At 58.5% G+C, this 21,520-nt stretch overlaps 1 protein-coding gene across 2 annotated transcripts; it reads right to left on the bottom strand.

Annotated features, from left to right (window-relative positions):
• Positions 1–1,125: 1,125 nt before the first annotated feature.
• Positions 1,126–21,367, bottom strand: PDGFB (platelet derived growth factor subunit B). Of its 2 annotated transcripts, none has more exons than XM_025882095.2 (7): positions 20,314–21,367; positions 12,244–12,340; positions 9,911–10,000; positions 8,486–8,691; positions 6,995–7,139; positions 3,081–3,234; positions 1,126–2,710 (listed from the first exon to the last, which is right to left on the bottom strand). In XM_025882095.2, the coding sequence occupies exons 1-6, from the start codon at positions 20,374–20,376 to the stop codon at positions 3,107–3,109; spliced, it is 729 nt and encodes a 242-aa protein (XP_025737880.1). In that variant the 5' UTR covers positions 20,377–21,367; the 3' UTR covers positions 1,126–2,710; positions 3,081–3,106. The 2 variants fall into 2 exon arrangements, with proteins under 2 accessions (XP_025737880.1, XP_025737883.1); XM_025882098.2 differs by having other exon boundaries at positions 3,081–3,231.
• Positions 21,368–21,520: the final 153 nt, after the last annotated feature.

Here is a 21,520-nt window from a genome sequence, read left to right as displayed (position 1 = left end):
CCAGAGTTTTCTCTGGTGCCCTGGGAACCCAGAACACTGGGTGGGAAAGAGAGGGTCCTACAGAGTTGGGCAGGCAGTCTAAGTTTCCAGCTAAAGCCCTCTGCCCCGTGCCTCCCACCACCACAGATGGACTCCAATTCCTCAAGTGTAGGACTTGGAGTCCCAGAAGAATTTAAACCAGATTGCTATAAAAGCCCTTGCTAGAGACTGACACAAGGTAGGGGCTCAAGAAGGTGAGTGAATGAGTGAATGAATGAATGAATGAATGAGTCAATAAATTACCAATCACTCAATCATGGTGTTAGTCAGTCTTAGCTCAGCCAAGTTGTCACCCAGCTTCCACTTACATACTTCCAGTGATGGAGAGATCACTACTTCTAGGGGCAAAATGGTTTTAGTTTTAGACGGTCCTTATGATGAGTCAGATTCCCCACCTCCTAGGTTTCCCCATCAGCCCCAGTCTGCCTACAGGTGGGACCCAAAACACATTTAGAATCTTTTTTATGTGATGGGACCCAAGCCTCTGCAGGCAAGGGAAAGCACAGAATCCCACAGCTGGACCTTAGAGGCCACAAGTCTCTTGGTCATCTTCTTGTGTTTCAGAGGAAGCCCTGACCAGAGAGGGGCTAGGACTCACCCAAGGCCACACAGCTGGGGAAGGGCTGAGCCAAGATCAGACCCCCAGATCCACCTTTCAGCTGTGTTCCTTCTAAATTCCACAGCCCCTCCAGCCTTCCCCACATGGGGTACCCCTCCCCACGGCCAGCCCCACCCTATGATGCCGAGGATCTGGTGCCCTTATGGAGATCCTCATGCTGGAGAAAACCATCTCTTGTCACTGCCAGTGACAGGCACAGGGCTGAGACCTGTGGTCAGGGGGTCAGGAGCTGCTGCCAGACCAAGACCTGTAGGACAGGCTGTATGGCTCTTACCCACCCCCCAGGCAGGGGCCTCCCTCAGAACAGCAGGCCCACGTGTGTACACTCCCACGTGTGAGCGTGTGCACGAGTGTGTGCTTGCACTTTCCAGAGCCAGAGGAACACGTAACAAGCTGTCAGTAAATCCTGCCAATTCGAGAAGGGTAATTGTCACGCACGATGCCAACAGACAGAACTCCAGTGGATTCACTTGTTTTGTTTTGTGGTTATTTTTTTTTTTTACAACTTTAAATACGGAATATAAATAAATTTACATTTAAAAAATAAAAGGAAAGCCCCCAAAAATATAATCACCAACTTTACAAACTGAAGGAAGCAGATTTTGGAGGGGGAGGGGGGACGGGAGGAAAGTGCAGTCGAAGGTGGGGAGGGAGGTGGGAGCTCAGACCCCACCCCAGGGAGCCCTGGGCATATTTTCCCTTTTCTCCCCCATTCCCAGCCCATGAGCTGGTTTCCTAGGAGGAGCCACCAGAAGTGGAACTCAAAAGAATCTAATACGGGGGGAGTGTGCAGGGGGCGAGCAAGGACTGCCCCCTCCCTTTGGAGACTTTCTCTTGGGTTTTTCACACCCGCCTGGAAAGGGGAACTGCTTGAGCTGAGGACTCAGGAAAACGGAGGCCAGATGGACAACAGTGTTGCCTCCCCACCCAACACGGGCTCGCTCCTGTCCAAGCACTCCAAGCCATTGGCCAGGTCGGGACACAGCCAGTCCACGTGGAGCCTTCGTGTCAGTTAGGAAAAGGATCCCTTTCTCCAGACATTTTTATCTCCATCTGCCAGAAAACTGTCCTAATAAATATACAAATTGGCCACGTTCTACGGTGTGAACAATGATCCCTGCAGGAAGTGCCCTTGTGCAGTGCACACCCTGCACAAACCTACTTGGCAGTCTTGGCTGGGCTGGGACATGATGGGCAGGCCCCCTGCTGCCCTGACCCCTGGTCTTCAGCCTAACGGAGCAGAAGCATGGGGTCCAAGAGTCCCTTGGTGGAGCAGACTGAGGGCCAGGACAAGAGGAAGATACAGGGTAGAGGTAGAGAGATAAAACAGAGGAAGTGAAGGTGGGGGGAGTGGAAGGAGGCAGTGAATGCCCAGGTCACCAGCCACGTCGACTCCAGAGCAAACTTCATCTCTAACCCATCTGAGGGGGCACTTGGCTGCCTGGTGCTTGGGCCACGCCCACCCAGAGGAGTCCATACCGTCAGAGATCTCGTATGCATAAAACAAAAGGAAGCCGCTGTAAGCAGAGGTGACCAGGGAGAAGTGACTGGGCCTGGGTGCCGTGGGAGGGCTTTTCTCGAGTCTGTGCTTCCCTGCGTGGTCTCAGCCACAGGAGTACGAGGTACCCTGGCCTGCCTGGGGGGGTTCCCTTCAGGGCTGGCCAGGGGTCCTGGAACCAGGCAGGCCACCCAGGCCTAGAGGCCTCAGAGCCTTGTGCAGGGCTTTGGGCCAGTCCACAGCGCTCAGGTGTGACCCTGGCCGGGAGCCGGGGAAGAGCAGGCCCACCGGTCTCTCTTGCGCTTCTATCCCAGACTCTCGGGGTCGGCGGAGGAAGACAGCAGTGGAGTTCAGGTCCTCCGTTTCCTTCTCGAGCTTCCGGGCAAGGTGCTGGAGGCCAATGAGGGGACCCGCTGGTGGGTGGACGGACGCGCGGAAGGGGTAAGCACCATTGGCCGTCCGAATCAGGCATCGAGACAGACGGACGAGGGGAACAATATTATCACTCCAAGGACCCCATGGGGGCGATACAGCAAATACCATATTAAATAACCCTGTGGGCCAAGCAGAGGGACGGGGGGGTGGGGTCAGAGACGGCCTAGGGGCTCCATCCCACGCTCACACGCCTCCCTTGCCGGGGATGGGGAGCTGATTTCCAGCATCGCTCAGGGCTGGGGCAGTTGAGGGTTAGACTTCCCACCTCCTAGGGCATGCTGGGACACAGCTGGGCTGGGGTCCCCAAAGCCCCCTCACCCACCTACCCTATGGGAAAATTCAGCTGAAACCGGGTGGAGGGGATCCAGGCTGAGAGCCGGGATTTTGTTTGGGGAAATACCTCTCCTCATCCCCTTCCACAGCCCAAGCCGCAGGCCAGAGAGAAGAAAGACCAGGGGTCTGGGCCTCAGGCTCCCCACCAGGCCTCACCTGCCCACACTCTCCTGCAGGTGCCCCTAGGCTCCGAGGGTCTCCTTCAGTGCCTTCTTGTCATGCGTGTGCTTGAACTTCCGGTGCTTCCCCTTGGGGGGCCGGCGGACTCGCACTGTCCGAATGGTCACCCGAGTTTGGGGTGTCCTGGCTGCTTGAGAAAAAGAAAGGTCTTGTCAGCAGGTGGACAGCCACTGGAGAGGGTCTATCGCTCTCAACCAACCAACACCTGCCGCAGACCTCTCCAGATCTTCTGGGCTGAAAGAAGGGGTAGGAGTCTGAGGCCAGCCCTCCTTGGGTTCAAATCCCAACTCCACTGCTTACCAATTATTGAACTACTCCATGCCTCAGTTTGCCCACCTGTGATATGGGGGTAATAAGACCGCCCCCTCACAGGACTGGTAAAACGAATAAATGGCAGTTTATTGGCAAACACAGAGGGGAGCAGTAGATTAGCTATGGCTTCAAGTTCTTTGTCCTCACCCCACTGACCCTCCTAATTTCCATGCCCCTTGAGCCTGGCGTGGACTTAGATCTGTTAACCAGTCGAAGGAGGCAGAGTGGTGCTGTGCCAGTTCCAGGCAAAACCCTTAAGAAGGCCTGGCAGCTCCCAGAGCGCCTGGGTGGCTCAGTCGGTTGAGGCTCAGATTTCAGCTCAGGTCATGATCTTGGGGTCCCGGGATCAAGCCCCGTGTCAGGCTCGGTGCTCAGCAGGGAGTCTGCTGGAGATTCTCTCTCCCTCTCCCTCTGCCCCTCCCCGCTGCTGACATGCTTCCTCTCTCTCTCTCTAAAGTAAATAAATATTTAAAAAAGAAGAAGAAGAAAGCTTGGCAGCTCCCCCCATTTTGCCTTGGGGAGCCCTGTGCTACTGCCTAAGAAGTCTGGCTACTCTCCCGGGGAAGGCACCTGGGGAGCAGATGCCCTGGAGTACAGCAAGAGGGACATGGGCCCAGCTGCCCCACGCAGCCTGCAGACAACACATTACAACCAACGGAGACGTAAGCAGAATCACCAAGCAGAGCCCAGTCAACCCAGCAATTGCGGAGAGATGATAAAATGGTTATTGTCTTAAGCCACGAAGATCAGACTAAGAAGTGATCGGCAAACGGGAGCTGCTCTTACTCACTTTTTTCTTATTCCCTCGCTTGACCACCTGTTGAGGTTTCCTCCCACCAGCCTCTCAAGCCCCTTCCAGTTCTGGGATGCGGGAGCCACTAGGCATCGGGCCAGAACCACACACTCCCACTGTGGAGCTGGGCCTCCCCATCCCTGTGCCTGTCAACACCCGGCCCTCGCCACTCCAAGAAGCGGCTCAGTGGGGCAGGCCAGAGCTCGGGCTGTGGGCCAGACCACCTGGGTTCGAATCTGGGCTTTCCCAGGTATTAGTGGCGTACGTTGGGGCAAGTCACATAAACTCTCTGCGCCTCAATTTCTGTATCTTTAAAAGTGAGCTGGCAGCAGCCCTGGCCCTCGGGTTAGGTGATAATACATGGACATAGCCAGAAACCCTTGGCTAGCACTTCCTGTGCACCTGGCAATGTTCTAAGCTCACTTCTCCTCACAGCAGGTAGAAGCGTCTACATTTAACAGACAGGAAAACCAAGGCAGAGACACTGGGATTTGGACCTAGGAGTCGGCCTCTGGAGTCCGCACTTTTCAACCACTGGCCTGTAAATCACAGTACTTGTGAGCCTCGGGCAAGGTTAGCACTGATGTCTCCTTTCTCCCCTCAACACCCTGGCAGTGGAAGCTTCCTCTGCCAAGCTCAAGGCCCATCTCTTCCTGGGAGCCTTCCCCGGCACCCCCAGCTCTCTGGGGCCAATGCCGACTTCCCACCTCACAGACATAAGCTCCCATGAGGCAGTTAGCCCATCTCTGCCATCGGGCAGTGTAAGGATGTGGGTGGGTCTCAGATTCCCCTTGGGGGAGGACACCTAGAAGGGCCACTGAAGGGCCCAGAGTTTGGGCTCCAGAGATGGGGTCATCAGCAGGATCCGGGGCTGGGCAAAGCTCGAGCAGGCTCCAGGTCGTCATGCAGCTCATGAGTGACAGAGCCGAGTCTCGAGCCCAGGAAGTCTGACACCGGTATCACACGGTGTCACGGCACCAAGCCTTCGCCAGGCCGGGGCCAAACTGCTGAAACTGACATGGCAAGACTTTCTGTAATCTACATATTAATCAGTTGAACATGCCTTCCAAGATCCGGCTTGGAAAATCAGAGGAAGCACAGGCACACGAAAGAACCCCGTCCTAAACATAAAGGAGAATATGATTTTTCCTGACTAGAAACCATTCTATGTTAATTCTTATTATTATCCCACATGATTCGCTATCCCATGTTGTTCCGTGTTAACTGTATTAATAATTTACAACAGGTCAGTTGGAAGCTGTCAAGTCATCAACCTTTCCAGGGCATCCGTGCCTCAGCTCGGCTCTCGGAACAGGGCAAAGAGGCTATGAGGCCTGCCTTTGCGAGGCTTCTAAGATGTTCTGTCCTCTACCAATAGAAAGTTACTGAGAATCGACACGTGATTCTTTTTATGCTCATCTAAACATATTAACTTAATAAATCTTGATCTTTGGGGTGCCTGGCTGGCTCAGTTGGTAGAACATGAGACTCTTGATCCAGAGTTGTGAGTTCAAACCCCATGTTGGGTGTAGAGATTACTTAAAAATAAAATCTTAAAATGATAATAATAAAAATTATAATTATATATAGAGGCCATATCATATATACATACACATATATATGGCTGTGCCCCAGCAGCCCCATCAAGAACACTGAACTGACTTATAAGGTCATCTCTCTGGACCTTTCTAGCTCTAACAATGTTAAATTCTTTAAAAAAAAAAAAAAGAAAGAAAGAAATGACAAGGCAGGTAAGAGCCAGCGACTGCTGTCACGGTGAGAGAAGGGCCAAGAACAGAACTTCGGGATACCTAGACTCCAGCTGTACCCCTGCCTGGGACTGGCTGTGTGACCTTGAGCGAGACCCCAGCCTCTCTGAGCCTCAGGCACCTCCTCTGTAAAATGTGGACCAGGCAATTGGATCAGATCATTTTTTGGGTCCCTTTCAACTCAAAGTATGCCCCTGAACTTGTGAATTCATGAACTCTAAAGAGTGGAACAGAGGTCCAGTTCCAATTATCCATCTGATGCTTGAACTGTCACATCACCGCTGCATGGTTGCCCAGTCTCTACCTACACATCTTCAATGACAGGAAACTCACTACCACACAAAGCATACAATTCCATCTTGGCCTGCTGACTGATTGACAGCTTTTGGTATATGGAGTTAAAATCTCTCTCCAGCAGCTTTTCTCCACTGGTCCTAATCCCCCCTGAAGGCCACAGGGAATAAGTTTGATTTCTCATCTCATATCTGAAGATGATGTCCATGAAGTCTTCTCTTGTCCCACTATTTCATGTACTCATTCAACAAAGGAGGGGGCTATGGTAGCAAGACAGGGATGGGAGCTGCTCTGGACAGGGTAGTCAGGGCAGGCCTCTAGGAGAAGGTGACTTCTGAGTTGAGACCCAAATGAAGACAAGTAGCTTGTGAAGAGTTGAGAGAAGTGAATTTCAGATGGAAAGTGGCACGTGCAAAGGCCCTGTGGCAGAAAGGTACCTGGCCACTCAAGGCGGTCAGGCTGGTTGGGGCAGCATAAGTGAGGAGGAATGGTGGGCAGCAAGGCTGGAAGGCCAGTCAGGGGCTAACATCCTCATGTAAAGCCTCGCAGACGGGAGAAATCTGGATTGTTCTCAGTGAGATGGTAACCTTCAGATGAATTTTAACCAGGGGCATGCCTGATCCAGTTTCTGCCCCCCCCCCCCACCGCCAGTGACAGGTGCCCTAAGAGAAGGGAGCTGCCCAGCTGAGCAATTCAGGGGTAGACCCTGGACCAGCGGTTACCTCGCTGCTCTTGGCTACTCCCTGGGCCTCGGGTCACGGGTCGAGTAGCCACCACTGTCTCACACTTGCACGCCAGGTGGTCCTCCAGGGTCACTGTGGCCTTCTTAAAGGTTGGCTTCTTCCGTACAATCTCGATTTTTCTCACCTGGAGGACAGAACCATCCAAATGCCTCTGTAAGACCACACAGGCAGGGGCTGAGGGAGCCCGCCTGCCTGCTCTTTCCCCCCCGCCCCGTGTCCCCGGCAGGGATCTTTCCTCGAAAGCCAGGGGTAGAGAGGCACTGGCCCAAACAATAGCAGGACCTTGCCCTCTGCCCTTCTCGTAGCTTTTCCATCAAAACAAGCCCTCCCGACCTGGCCTCCAGCTTGGCCCCAGCCCCCTTGGAGCTCCCAGAAAGGGAGAAAGGCATTTCCGGGTTGAGTGCAGGGCCTGTGGTGTCCTCATTCCCGGAGCGCCAGCCAAGGTCAGGGACTGTGGCAGAGGCGGGAGATGGTTGTCTGGAAGGAAGTGGGGGGAGGCTTTATCCAGGAGGGAGGCGGGAAGGGGGAGGTCAGCTGTCAGGTGTCCATCCATAGAGCTGGAAGCACTGGGGACAAGAGATACCATGACAGTGGGTGGTGTGGTAGAGAGTGACACTTGCGATCTCGGGCACGGGGCCCAGGCCTGGGATGGATGGTGGGCACGGGGAAAGGCCACAGCTGACCTCGGAGCGGAGTGTGGCAAAGCAGGTGGACCATTTGGCAAGAGCGGGGCTCACCAGCCGGTGCTGAGCCCAAGGTGTGCCCCCTGCCCAGCAGCTCCGCCCCGCCAGAGTTGATGTGTAGGCGAGGCTGACCCAAGGGGCACAAAAACCTTTCCACGTGAATCAGAAGACAGCTGAGGCTTCTCTGGCCCTGCCCTGCCCAGCATGAGACCCGGAGCTCCCCAGAGCAGCCTCTATTCTAGAATTTGCCTTGAGTCAGACTGCAAACCCGATCTCTCCTGAAAGGAGGCAGGATTCAGCATTCTGACCCTTTGCTAGGGGCTGCCCCAGCATTTGCTGTATCTGTTGCCTGGAGGGACTCTGTATCCTCTTTGTTAAAGACACAACAAGGAACCTGAACAGGTTTGGAGGAAAACTGAGCAGCCCAGAACATTCTGAGTGTCCAATAAATGCTTGTAGACAGGTCTCTTCAAGGGACATTTAGGGATTTGATCCCTGTAAAAGAGGAGGCAGCACCCTTCCCTTAACGTCCCACACCCAGCCCTGCCTGGGGGTCTGCCTTTGGCTTTTGGGTCCAGCGACCTCGGTGGCCTTGAGGACTCACAGGTGGCCTCAGCGCACCTGCACAGAGAGCCCTAACTGGACAGAGCCCAGGAGCTTCTCCATCCCTACGCAAGCCGGCCGGTGAGTCTATCCCCCCCACCTTGGCCAGCGCCCTGGCCCTCAGCCCTCCTCCTCCCCCCCTCGCCCCCAGCCGGGCGGGCGGGGCGGCGGCGCGCCTGCGCACCTGGACGGGCCGCAGCTGCACCCGGGTGGGGCGGCACTGCACGTTGCGGTTGTTACAGCAGCCGGAGCAGCGCTGCACCTCCACGCACGGCGGCCACACCAGGAAGTTGGCGTTGGTGTGGTCGATGAGGCGCCGCGAGATCTCGAACACCTCAGTGCGTGTCTTGCACTCGGCGATCATGGCCGGCTCGGCGACCGTCGGCGAACCTGAAGGGAGAGAGGGGAGAGCGCCGTCAGGAGGGTGGGCCTGCCCAGAGCGCCCCCCTCCCCCCAGCGGCCCAGCCCAGCGGGACGGCTCTGACCCTGCTCTCCCTCCCAGACTGCCCCGGCTGAGTCCCACTTGCTTCCACCTCCGGGCGGCCTTGTGCGCCTCCTGGCTGTTAGCTGTGGGACTTGGACAGGTTGCTGCTGTGCCCGCAGCCTCAGTTTCCCCATGAGATCTACACCCACAAACCGCTGTAAGGATCAAGTGAGATCACGGAGAGTGCTGGCCTGTCAGATGTCAGTTTCCTCCCACCGGGCCTCAAGTTCGTTCCGTGATTTCACACATTTCTGGGCTCGCCTGACCCCTGGCTCCTACTCGCTTATTTATTTTGTAACCACTCTTTTATGTTGCCCTTGTACACTGTAATCTATTCTCACACCCTTGCTTCTTTCAAAGCCGGCTTCCTCAACTACGGCAGGGGCTAACAGCGCCTGTACACTGCACTTGCCCATCTGAGTCATGCGAGCAGCCCACAGCAAGCCTTCGGTCCATGCTGGGGCTCTGCGGTTGTTCCCACAGAGAGACACAGAGGCTCGACTAGCTGCCCAAGTTCACTGAGGAGTGGAACTCAGGCCACCAACTCCTATCTGAAGGGCCCCCTGGCCACTATCTACAGTGTTTGGGGGACTACAGGTGGGCAGAGATGAGGAGGGGTTTAGAGCAGGCACTGGCCTCCCCTGGGAAGGCTTCCATGGGACCTAGGCAGGTGCCAAGCTTTGCCTGCTGTCCCAGCCGCAGCCCTGAGCCACAGAAGAGACACACAGCCCACCAGGACGGCACTGGGTTCAAGTGAGAAGAGCTGCTGGGACCCCAGCCCTATCCCTTCCTAGCTGTGTGACTTTTGGCCACGGCTTTACCCTGTCTGGGCCTCAGTTTCCAACTGTACAAAATGGGGTCAGTAATATCTATCTCTAGGGTTGGAGAATGAACAAATGAGTTTAAAAGCACTATATTTAGGAAACTATGTATTGGGGGATGGGGCGTGATGACTCAACTCCTCAATATAGTATATTGAAGGACAGTTTTACTTTCTTATAGTCCAACTCAGGCCTCAGCGTAGGACGAATGCGGTGGCCCAGAGCCGTGGGCCGGCTGCACGCTCCAGTTCTCCTTATCTGGCTCCCACCACGGAGGGGTCACCATTCTCGTCTGCAGCCTCACCTAGGCTCCTTCTCCCTCGGGATAAGCTCTCCAGCTCGCCTCCAGAATGGGATCGGGTCAAATTCAGGTCCAACTCGGCCCCGTCTTCATCTGCAAGAGAAGGTACAGTCAGATGCACTCTCGTTGCCCCTAGTTGGTCCGACCGTGGGGTGGGGGCGCCAATGGGGGATCTGGGGCAGGCAGGAAGGTGGCCTCTCGCCCCTCACTGGCACCCCACTCTAAAGAACAGACTCCCTTTCCAGGTCCCTGTAAACCTGAGGGTCCTCGCTCTGACAAGGAGCACTCCAGGCAACCCCAGGGTGGTCATGGGGCTCAGGAGGTGGTGGGGACCGGACAGCATCCCTGGGCGGCGGGGCCTTTCAGCCCCACTCTGGGCTCTTCAGCCACATTTTTGGACAGAACCCATGTCAAAGGAGTTAAAAATAACCCTTCCCTTTTGCTACTGTAAGTGAACCCTCGTCAGCCTCCAGGGCAGGGCAAGGACCCAGAGCTCAGAAGGCCAGTTTCCAGTGCCCCTCCACCCAGTGTTCCCATAGGAAGCGCTGAGTGGAGAAATTCCCAGAATCCCCGGGGGGACCAGCATGCCCTGGACACAGCCCCTCTGGAGCCCCGGACAATGGCCCAGCTGAGCTGGAGAGAGGGAGGAGGGATAGGAGTGGGGGTGGGGGCTGAAGGCAGAGAGGGGTGGGGAGCCAGCCTGCTGGGCTGCGGTGGCCGGTACCCTGAGCCCTTAAGGCCTGGGTCTTGTTCCAGCTCCTAGTATCTCACTGTGTTTGCCTCTCCCCTCTAACCTTTGACCTGGTGTCTGCCCTAAACTGTCCATTTCTCCCTCAGGTCATAAACTACAGCTCCTTTCTCCAGCCGGGGAGGCCCTCATCGTGATATCATCCTTGGTGCTCCTTGGAGCTATCCCTCTCTCTAGAGGCAGCTGACAGCACTGTGGGAGGTGAGGGCCAGACAGGAGGACTTTGAGCTTGACACTGAATCCTGGGCAGACCCTTCCAGCTCTCTGATGGCTGAAGAGTGAGCAAATAGACCGTGGGGTGTTGGGGACAAGCTCCCGCCCTGCCAACGACAAAGCTCCTGCTCTTCTGTGTGGGTTCCCCGGGGGGTCCTGTTTGGAGGAGCCGGTCCTACAACGGCTGTGTTTCCATCCAGCCTACTGCTCCCACGTCAGTGTGTCTGTCTGTCCCTCTTGCTCCCTTCCTTTCTCCCTGCCATCTCTGGAATGTCCCTGGTGGAGAGGAGATGGGGGAAAAGATGTGCTTTGTGGAAAGGTTAAGTTGATTAGGAAAAAATAGCCACATGGTTGCCTCGAAACAGGCCCGCTATTGAAAACCTCTGTCTCCAATCCCGACCCCCGGCCGGGGTGTGTAGGGGCTGTCCGAGGGTGGGGGCCAAGGGCCTTGGAAAGAAACTGCAGAAAGGCTAAATTTGGAAGTTGCCCCATTGTGTTGGCCAGGGCTGGCCAGTCGGGCATGGGGTGGGGGGTGTGGGAGACGTCGGGCGGGGGGCCTGGTGAACAATAGGTGGGCCCAGCTGGGGCCCCCTCCCGCCTGCCTCGCCAGCCCCCGGCACAGGCGGGTTTGAAAGGGCCCGGGAATGCTTTTGAGAGGGAGCCAGGGGCCCAACGGGGAGAGGAAACAAAGACAGGAAATGCTGTCCCCCGTAGATAGGAGTCTGGGCAAGGATTACAAAGTGACAAAGAGACAAAACCCTAGAGGGAAGGGGAGCTGGGGGTGCAGGGGGGGTGCTGACCAGGGCTCCAGGGAACAGGCCAGAGGTTAGAATAGAATGGAATTTGCTCTGAAGACAGCGTTTATAAATACATTCCCGACCCAGCCCGGCAGCCCTGCCACGTGTGTGCCACCAAGCACGTGCCCATTTGCTGAGTGCACTCTCGGGCTAGGGCAGGGCTGCCCGCTGGTCTGGGCCAGGTGTCCCCGGGAGACCTTACAGACTGGGCCCTCAGCCAGAGGGGCAGGGAGATGGCTCCTTCGGCACCACCCTACCTGGTTGGGTCCACACCTGGATACACATTCGGCATATGCCCTGGGCACCTTCTTTCTCCCTGCACCCCTCCTGCCGGCACCCCACCCTGTGCACCAAGCCAGAGCCACAGGTGGGTGCTTCTGCCACACCTCACGTCCCAGGTACCAACCCATCCACCTACTCAGCCCTGCCCGGGGACAGGTGTGGCCGAGCCCTCCTGGGACTGCCACAGGCCTCTAGTTCTCTGGAAGTCAAGGAAGGGAGGCTGCCCCTTGCCCTGCCCCTCCTGGCCCCTGAGGACTCAGTGGAGGCCCAGAGCCCTGAATGAGGGTTCAATTTACCTACGGAGGCTCCGTGCAGCAGGCGCTGGAGGTCATCAAAGGAGCGGATCGAGTGGTCACTCAGCATCTCGTAGAGCTCCTCGGGAATGGGGTCCCCCTGCCAGGCAGACACCGTGGGGTCAAGTGAGCTGGAGTCGAGGGCTTTCTAGCCATGGCCCTCTTCCCTGCCACACACACGCACCGTCCTATGGAAAAGCCCCACAGGGCCTCTCGGCCATGGGCAAATGGACAGCCAGGCCGGCGGGGGCACGGTTCCAGGCCTGGCAACCAGAAGCACAAAGTTCTGGGGGCCAGAACCTGCTGAAGCCTCTAAGACCCAAATCAGATGCCCATCCCCCACCCCCAAAAGGGAGCCCCAGCTTGCTCTGAGTTAGATCCGATGGTGTACATCTGTCTCCCACATCGCATCACAGGTTCCTGGAGACTCCAACCACCTTTCCGCTTTTCCTCCCCACCTGACCGCCAATGACAGCCAGCATTTGTCACAGGAGATCTAATTGTCCCCATTTTATAGATGAGAAAACAGAATCTTCCAGCCAATTATCAGTAGAACCTGCATTCAAAGCCAAGGCTTTCTGATGGCAGAGCCTGTCCCCCCAGCCTCCTGGGTACATGAGCTGGTTCCTAAATGCTTGGGGAGCTGGACAGGCTCCAGGGGCCCCAGGTACTAACAGATCTATTTAGTCTCTTGCTCAAAAGAGGAGAGAAGGGAATCCTCAGATACAGACACGAAACCTGAAAGCTTACCCATGCCCCATGCCCAACCAAACCCTATTTTTAGAGCCCCTCTGGCCTGTTACCAAAAGCACTTGAAACTTAATAAGTGCTTTCACAGGCCCCACTCGGAGCCGGGCTTCCTCCAGGGAAACCACAGGCCTCAAAATGACATGACAGCAGCCTGATAGGAAGGTCACAGCCACATCCCTCGTGGTCCAGGGAAACCTGAGGGGCTGATGCCAGAGGTCTTGAGGAGGAGGCCCCAATCTGGACACCCAATGCCTCGGGGCAAAGGAAATGTGGGAGACCCTGCTTCATTTCCGAACTCACAGCCGTACAAACACACACACGAGCACACACAGATGCAGGATGGCACAGTCCTGTGGAAGGAGCCCTGGCGGGGGCGCCGACAGACCTAACTTACTTAAACAACTCTGTGCCTCAGTTTCTCTGGACGAGGAAGCAGGAGCTCCTGCTCTAGGCAGTTCATGGAACACTCCAAGGACCTTTTTTTTTTTTAAAGATTTTATTTATTTGACAGAGAGAGACACAGCAAGAGAGGGAACACAAGCAGGGGGAGTGGGAGAGGGAGAAGCAGGCTCTCTGCTGAGCAGGGAGCCCGATGCGGTGCTACATCCCAGGACCCTGGGATCATGACCTGAGCCGAAGGCAGATGCTTAAGGACTGAGCCACCCAGGCACCCCTCCAAGGACCTGAGTTCTGATTGGCTTTGCACAGGCTGAGTCCCCGCCTGACAGGGGTAGGAAGTCCTCTGCCCCGTGGCTGGCCCCAGGGGGCTCTCCCCAAAGCACTGTTAGGAGCTTGGGGATGGATCAGTTTCTGGCTCCCCCAAAGCTCCGTTTCCTCAACGGTTATCATGGCGTCTGGGAACACCTCCTCCAGGGGTTCTACCCCACCCATCCAGCCCTGGCCACCCGGGTCGACCTTGGAGGGAGGGTAGAGTGTGGGTTACGTTCGCTTTTAAAACGAATTCCTTGGAACCCCCGAGCTCAGTTTTTTCATTTGAACTCAGAGCTTATAATCCTGCCTGGTGTCTAGGGTTGCCGGGAGGTTCAAGACAGGGAGGCTTGGGGCCCGAGCAGTAAGCTTGGCTGGCAGCTGGGGACTTTCCTTCAGGGTCCATGGCTACGAAGCGTGAGATGGGGGAGGGGCATCAGTTCAGCTGCCCCTCGCTTTCCTCCCAGACTTCTGCCACGCTCCGCCTCCTCCTACTCCAAGACAGAGACCATGCCTTTGGTGTCTCCAAATGGGGACACAGGGCACTACCCACAGACTGGAAGGCAGGCGGCTGGTCCCCAGTGAAGACCACGACTGGTTTTGCCAAGCCCAGAACTGGTAGTCCAGGGAGCTAAATTCTACCCTTGTTCTGCTACTAACCACCCCATGACCTGGGGCGGGTCACTGCCCCTCTCTGGTTCTGGCCTCCATCTGTGAATCAGGGTGTCGAAGACATTTGATTCCATCCTAATTCTGACTGTGCTGGTAGAGGTAACAGAGGAAAGCCGAGGGTGAGGTGTCCAGCCAGGGCTTCCAGGCTGTCTGTGCAGTAATGATTCAATTAACCCCCCAGGAGAGGGCCCCAAGGCCCAGGACCAAATGGCATACAGCACTCATGCCAAGACCTCCTTGCCCATTGGCTGCAGTTGCCAGGCGGGGCAGAGTAGGCAGACCCCAAACAGGACTAGCAGGTGCCCCAGACCCAGCCTGCGATGCAAGAGACAATGTTTTATGGAAACGGACCCAGACCCTCCCAGGCTGAGTAGTGAAGAGCCCAGGACAGATGGGGGAGGTGGGAGAAGTACACAGTAGGTGCTCAAGAAGTACTCATAAAATGCATAAAGGACTCTCCCCTTCTCCCTGGGGTTCTCTCCTGTGTGATCCTCCTACCTCCTCCACCAGGAGGACCCCCTGGGTTAATACCCCCTTCCACCCTCTAAGCAAACTGCCTCCTAAAAAGTCCACTTCACTCTAAGCAGAGAGGCCATTCCTGCACATGTTTCTAGTAACTTGGCCACTGGATGCCCAGAACTCACTAAGAGCTGCCTGGATTTGATAATAACACCACAGCTAACTTTTATTAAGTGCTGACTATAAGCTAGGCACTGAGCTAAATGCTGTACCAATCCTAAGCAGCTGGCTCTATATTTTTATCCCCATCTTCCAGATGAGGAAGCTAAAGGCTTAGAGAAATAAGTAAAGGGCTACAGGTCTACAACACAAGAGCAGAGCCACGCCCCTCCCTCTTCCAGCCCACCACGGAGCTTTCTGGCACCAGGTGTCCCAGAGCAGGGGCTAGAGGGTCCTCAGGGGACACTGGCCATGGCTGAGGTGGTCACAACTAGAGCAGTGCTCCAGGCATCTAGTAGGTGGTGGCCAGTGATCCTGCTAAACATCCCACTATGCATGGGGCAGCCTTCCACAATAAAGAATTATCTGGCCCAAGATGTCAATAGGGCAGAGGTCGAGAAACTCGAGTACACAGAAAAGCAGGGGCTTCAGCAGCCAAGGAAACCTGGCCTCTTGGATGAAGCCTTTGAACAACCTTAGCTTCTTTATCTTTCAAATGGGGCGAAGAACACCTGACTGGTGTTATTGGGAGGCATAACTGCACCTAGCAGAGTGGCCGCAAGTAACAGGTACTTAATGAGCTGTCAGTGGCCCATTCAGTCTTTCAGGTGGCTCCTTCAAGAAGGGCAGCAGTGAGCAGCACACACGCCCAGGGCCAGCCAGGCAGGGCATTTTTGAGGAAGACAGTTGGTGGGTGGAGAGCTGCCTGCCCCGGGAGAGCGTGTGGCTTTGCGTTATCGGGGGCCGCGTGGGCTGGCAGGTCCCTTCCGGGGCTGGGGGCGGGTGAGGGATGGGGAAATTCAGCCTGTGGTCGGCTCCAGGATGCAGCGCCCTGGGGGAGACTCGCAGGGGCACCTGCTGGGGGTCAGAGGCTCCTCTTGGCGTGGGAGGGTGAGCAGCCTGGAGCCCGGGTTTCCTGGGCACAGGTTCTTGAACCCTCCTTAGGTGGGCAGGGACAAGAGGCATGGCATCCAGATGAAGCTGCCCCAGATCTCAGGCCCGGGGTTCCTGACAGGGCGAGGGCGCGGTGAGAAGACAGCTGGGGCACAGCCAGCCGTGGGAGCCAAGGCAAACAGTCTCCTCCCCTCCCTCCCCACCCCCAACACCAGCTGCAGAAGGTAGGAAGGGCACTAGCAGTGAGGCCAGGCGAATTACCTGCTCCCACCCCGGCTGGCAGATCAAAGGGGCTCGGACCCCACCCTCCCCCAGGGCCCCAGCTGCGCACACACATTCGCACTCCCCAGCCCACCGCTCCTCCTCGGAGGGAGATGACAGGCTCAGCCAGAGCAACCAGGGGCGTTGGCTGCGGCTGGCGGAGAGAGAAGCCGGCGAGGCCTCCAAGCGCCCGCCTGCCTGACAAGTCTCAGGCCTGATTTAGATTCGATGCCAAAGCCAAGCCCTTTGAAGAAGACTTCTCCGGGCAGACCACAGAAGCCATTTAGAACCAGACTTTCCCACCTCGCATTTCCCTTCCCTATTGCTCCTGGGACCCTCCCGCCCCTCCTGAATGTTAGCCCAGCCCCACACTGGGTTGTCCGCCTCTCCCTGGAGCAGAAAATCTGTTACGGCTGGAAGAGGGGCCAGTGCTGCAGTTACAACCCGGGCTGGCCCATCACAGTCACTGCCCCCCCTCCAGGCCCGCTGCCCCGAGGGTCCTCCCCTCCACCCCAGGCCGGCCCAACTCCCAGCCCTGGCGCGGGGTGAGCAGGAATCTGCATTTGCAAGAGTCCAGGGAATTCTGCTGCTCTTAGGGAACTCTGAGCTGATCCAACCTTCACATTTTGGGGAGGGGTGGGAGAAACTGAGGCCCAGCTCAAGATACACAGAATCTCTGCAGTCTGATTTTCCTTCTGTTTCCTCCTCTGTCCTGTCCAATCTTGGAGTCCAAGTCCCAAGACGCGGAACAGAAAGACAAGCTTGTCTCTCAAGATAGGGGGAAGGGCTCAAATGAGAATGTCTGCCTGGAGGGCAGAGTAGCCGGACGCATTGCCCTGGGGGTGAGGACTACGTGAGGCCATGTTTATAAAGCACTTAGCAAGCGCTAGACAGATGTCTGGTCCTTCCTCACTGCCTCCCCCCATGCCCCCCCCACATCCACTGTCCTTTCCCCAAATATTTATAGATTATCCACCTTGGACCAGGCACTGTTCCAACAATGGGAGACAGCGGTGACCAAGACAAACTCTCTAGAGGAGTTTAGACTAGTGAGGGAAAACGGACAATAAATAAACCAGAAAATGGAATAGCTATCCTAAAAGAGGCATATGGGGAGGGGGGGACTGAGAGGGACCCAGGAAGCCCATAGCAAACCCCTCTTTACCACTCTCGCTGAATCAACCACCCCCCCCCCAACACACACATATATAAACATTGTTCTAGGTCTTGCCCCAGAGCCTCAAAATTCTGTTCGGTCCTAAACTTGCAGACACCTCTAGGGCTGGGAGAGAGAAAAGCCAGCAAGTCAGTCCCCCACCACCTAAGACCATTAGCAAACCAGAAAGAAGCTGGGTGGCAAAGGACTGCCAGGCCCCTTCCCTCCTTCCCAGCAGAAGGGTGCTCAGGCGGGAGGCATCACATGACAGTGGGAGTTACCCTCCCTAAAAGCCAGCTCAGCGGATGGAGATAGGACCTCCTAGGCCTCAGCAGACCCTCTGCCAGGCCCAGCCTTCCCAGCTGCCGGGGCCTCTACCTGAGGCTTTGGCCAGGGACCAGGCCAGCCCCAAGGCCACCTCCAGCAGCGAGCTCTCCTGGGCTCCCTTCCCCCGACTAGCCCCCATGTTGATGGGTTTCCCTTTATGTCTCCTCCCCCAAAGCCGCCTGAGGCTGACACCGGCTTAGCGAGACAGCGCTTCTTTCGGAAACTGCAAAGCACCACACAATTGTGGCTTCCCGAGGGCCTTGTGTTCCAGGACGCTGTGATTACAGTAGGGAGAGAAGCACCAGCTTCTGTGCCATAGCGTCCCCCCCAAGCACACATATCCATGGAGTTATGGGGAAGGAGGAGATGCTGGAGGAAGCTGGGAATGAGGAGGGCAGGCCTGGGAAAAAGCCTCTTCCAGCTGTCACCCAGCCTCTCCAGAGCGCGCTGGGATCAGCAAAGAAGACAGAACAGCCAGGTGGGAGCCCTCTCAGCAGCGAGGGTCCTCTTTAGTCTTGGAGCCTCAAAGAAGGGCTTATTGGAAGGAAGAATGCTCTGGACATCACAGCGCCCCCCAGACACATCAACACTATTTTCCGCCTCCTGGGGTAGTTGTAAAAAAGCAATCACCGAGGGGTAAAGCTGGAGGGGCGGCAAGCTGACCTGCGCCGGCAAAAAGCAGTGGGTGCTGTGGAGCCAGGACCTGATGGGAGGGTCCCTGTTTCCCCTCCCTCCTAGGGCCCAGCAAGGAAATGCGGTCACTAGAGAGACGACGAGGTTCCTGGGCCCACGGTGGGCCCACCTGTTGCGCGGGGGTGGGCACCCGGTGCCGGGTGTAGAGGGGCCGTGCGTGCCTGTGTGCGTGCGTGGGTGTGCGCGCACGTGTGTTCAGGCCGCGTGTTCGGGGGCCAGGCGTACGTGTGTGTGCGGTGCGCGCGCGTGTGCCCCGCGTGTGCACGGGCGTGGCGGCGGCGGGCGCGCGACCCGGCCGCGGTAGTGCGTGCCCGTCGCTCTGCGCGCCCGCCCGCCAGCCGGAGCGCAGCATCGCCTCCGGCCAAGAGTGTGCATGCGTGGGGTGAGTGAGCGAGTCCGGGGGCCGGGCGGGGTGGGCTGCGGAGAGCAGCGGCGGGGGCGCCGCCGTTCCCAGGACGCCCTGGCACCGGCCCCAGCCCCCAGGCCCCGCGGCAAGGCGAGGCGGCAGCTGGGGCCGGCCGGCGCCCCCCTCCCCAACAGCTGGCCGCGGCCCGGGGGGCTGCAGAGAGGAGAGGAGGAGGCGTCGGGAGGGGCCTGCAGGCTTCCAGGCCGAGCCCTGCGGCCTCCCTCCCGGGTGCGGACCGCAGGGGGTTGGCCGCGGAAGGGCGGGGCCCCAGGGCGGGTGGCCGGCGGCCCTCGAGGAGCCCCGAGAACAAAAGGAGACGGCGACGGCTCCTCTGTGGTCAAAACAACCTGCGCTGGCGGCGGCCCAAGGTCTGGCCGCGGCCTCGGAGCCCTTCACCTTAACTCCTTCGCCGCCGCCGCCGCCTCCTTCCTGCGCCTCGTTGGACGCCAGGAGGGGCCCGCCCTCCTCGGGAGCCGGCGAGGTGCGGGCTCCCGGCCGCCGCGGAGCGGAGGCGGGACGGGACCCAGGCTCGCCGCGCTCCCCGCTGCCCTCTCCTCCCCTCCACCTCGCGCTTCCTCCCTGCCCCGCCCCCTTTCCCACCTGGATTCCGGGTGGACTTGCCAACTCACTGCTACGTGAGGCTGGGAGGGGTGGGGGGGTACTGATCCGACCTGATAGCTCCCGCAGACGTTTTTACACCCCACCTGCCTTGCAGCTATGCTTTTACTGGCGCGCTCCGCACCCTGCAAGCGGGGGAGAGAGGCGCTTCCTCTCGCTGGGCGCGGGCGCAGGTATGGCGGGGCCTGGGGCACACACCGCCCCGAGGGCTGGATTCCTTTTTTAAAAGCCTCTCCTCCTCCCCAATTCCTGAATGTCCAAAACCTCTCTCTCTCTCTCTCTCTCTCTCTCTCTCTCTCTCTCTCTCTCTCTCTCTCTCTCCCTCTCCCCCTCTCTCTCCCCCTCCCTCCCTCTCGGCAACCCCCGCGCGCAAGACACGAGCTGCTGCTGGACTGCGCTCTAGGGCCGGGCATGCCCTGCGCTGGCCCGAGGGCGCCCGTCCCGATCGGGAGCCGGAGCCCGGGAGGGAAGGCAAATCCCCGCGGAAGGCTGGCGTGGCTGCCACCGGTGCGCGAGCTCGCGGGTCCTGGACAGAACCTAAGCTGGAACCAAAGTGGGCTTGGGAGGACGCGCTGCCTTCTGCACCCTCGGCACCACCACCCCCCTACTCTCCCTTCGGGTTCCTGAGGGGTGGGAGCCAGGGCCACACACACACCCTCCCCCGACGCTGAAAGGGCCAGAGATCTGGGATCGCCCCCTGGGAAAGAAAGCTTCCCCTACCCCCTCCCCCTTAGAGCCTGGCACCTCCCGGACCTTGCGTCCCAGCCCTCGGAGGTCACCTAGCGCTCCGCGCTAGGCCCCTGGGCTGCAAGAGTCCAAAGTTCACTGCAGGGAGGGGAGGGGGCGACTAAGGGGTGCGGGTGGGGGTGATGAATGAAGCGAACCAGCCCTGGCAGCCGTCGCAACTCACCTCGGCGCTGACCAGACGCAGGTAGCAGCAGAGAGACAGGAAGAGCGCCCAGCAGCGATTCATGCCGACTCCGGGCCCGGCCCCGCGGGGCCCCGGACGCGTGGACCGAGCGCGCCGCCCCCGCGGCCAGGGTGGGGGGCGGGGGCTGGGGAGGGAGGTGGGCTCGACTCGGGTCTGCGGCGATCAGGCGCTCAGGCCGCTGCAGCCGCCGCCGCGGCTCACCCGCATGGCCCCCGGGCGCCGCCGCCCCCGGCCCCGGCTCCGTCGTTGAGGGGCTGGGGAGGGCCTGGGCGCAGGACCAGGGTCCGAGGCCGCTACCTGGGCGGATCCCGAGCCCGAGTGAGCATCCACGGCCAGGGGTCTGCGTCGCGAACCAGCCGAGGCGTCTAGCCGTGTGGGGGCGCCCAGGGGACTCCAACCTCCAAGAGGAAAAAGAACACGGCAGTCGATGGCTCGTCTTCACTCGCCGACTATAGGCGTTTTCCTCTGCCCGCCGGCTTAGCTTTTTTGCAACATTTTCTGGAAAGGCCCCCGAAGTCGGAAAGTGCAGAGCTGGGCACCTAAAGGCCAAAGTCTCCCCCAAAAAACTTTTTCCAAAGTTGGCTTTGCAGCGGCGGCCCGAGTACCCGGGCAGGGAGAGGTGCAAACTCCCGCCCGGGCCGGGTGGGGGGGGCCGGAGCGTGTGCGGCTTGGCGCGGGGCCCGGGCGGCGGGCACGGCTGCTCCGCGCTCGCGGCGTGCCCGCTGCGCGCAGTGCCGGGCGCGGCAGACAGGTGGACGCGGCGCGAGTCCGTCGGTCCGTCTGTCGTCGCGCTCGCCGCTCTGGGCGTCCTCTGCGGTCTGTGAGCTGCGGCTGCTCCGGCTTCTCTTTGCAACGAGGCTGGAGGGTGGGCCTTTTTTTTTCCCCCTTTTTGCGCGTGTGTGTATGTGTGTGTGCGCAAAATATCTCAGTCTCGGGAATGAAAGATGGGCGCTGGCGGCCAGAGGGGAGCCCTCAGGGAGGCAGCGGGGGAGGCTGCGGGCGCGCGGGGAGGCAGGCGGGCTGCTCCCGGCGGCAGGAGGAGAAGTTGCCACCCTTTCAGCTGTTCCGGCCTTTATAAAGGAGAAGGGAGAGCGCTAGAGGTGGGTGGAGACTGCCTTTCCTCTTCTGGCCGAGAGTCAGCACCGGGGGGGGGGGGGGGGGGGGGGGGGGGGGGGGGGGGGGGGGG

Source organism: Callorhinus ursinus, unplaced genomic scaffold (genome assembly GCF_003265705.2).
Source record: "Callorhinus ursinus isolate GAN/ISIS: 27379988/994484 unplaced genomic scaffold, GSC_fseal_2.0 scaffold48, whole genome shotgun sequence".
Classification (NCBI taxonomy): domain Eukaryota; kingdom Metazoa; phylum Chordata; class Mammalia; order Carnivora; family Otariidae; genus Callorhinus; species Callorhinus ursinus.
Note: the sequence above shows the minus strand (reverse complement) of the source record. Positions and strands in the feature narration are given on the sequence as shown.

Coding starts and splice junctions, on each gene's coding strand:
- PDGFB (XM_025882095.2), bottom strand. CDS start 20,376: ATGAATCGCTGCTGGGCGCTCTTCCTGTCTCTCTGCTGCTACCTGCGT. Junction 10,001..12,243: donor GCTGCACGGAGCCTCCGTAG/GTAAATTGAACC, acceptor CTTCTCTTGCAG/ATGAAGACGGGGCCGAGTTG. Junction 7,140..8,485: donor TGCAGCTGCGGCCCGTCCAG/GTGCGCAGGCGC, acceptor TCTGTCCTCCAG/GTGAGAAAAATCGAGATTGT.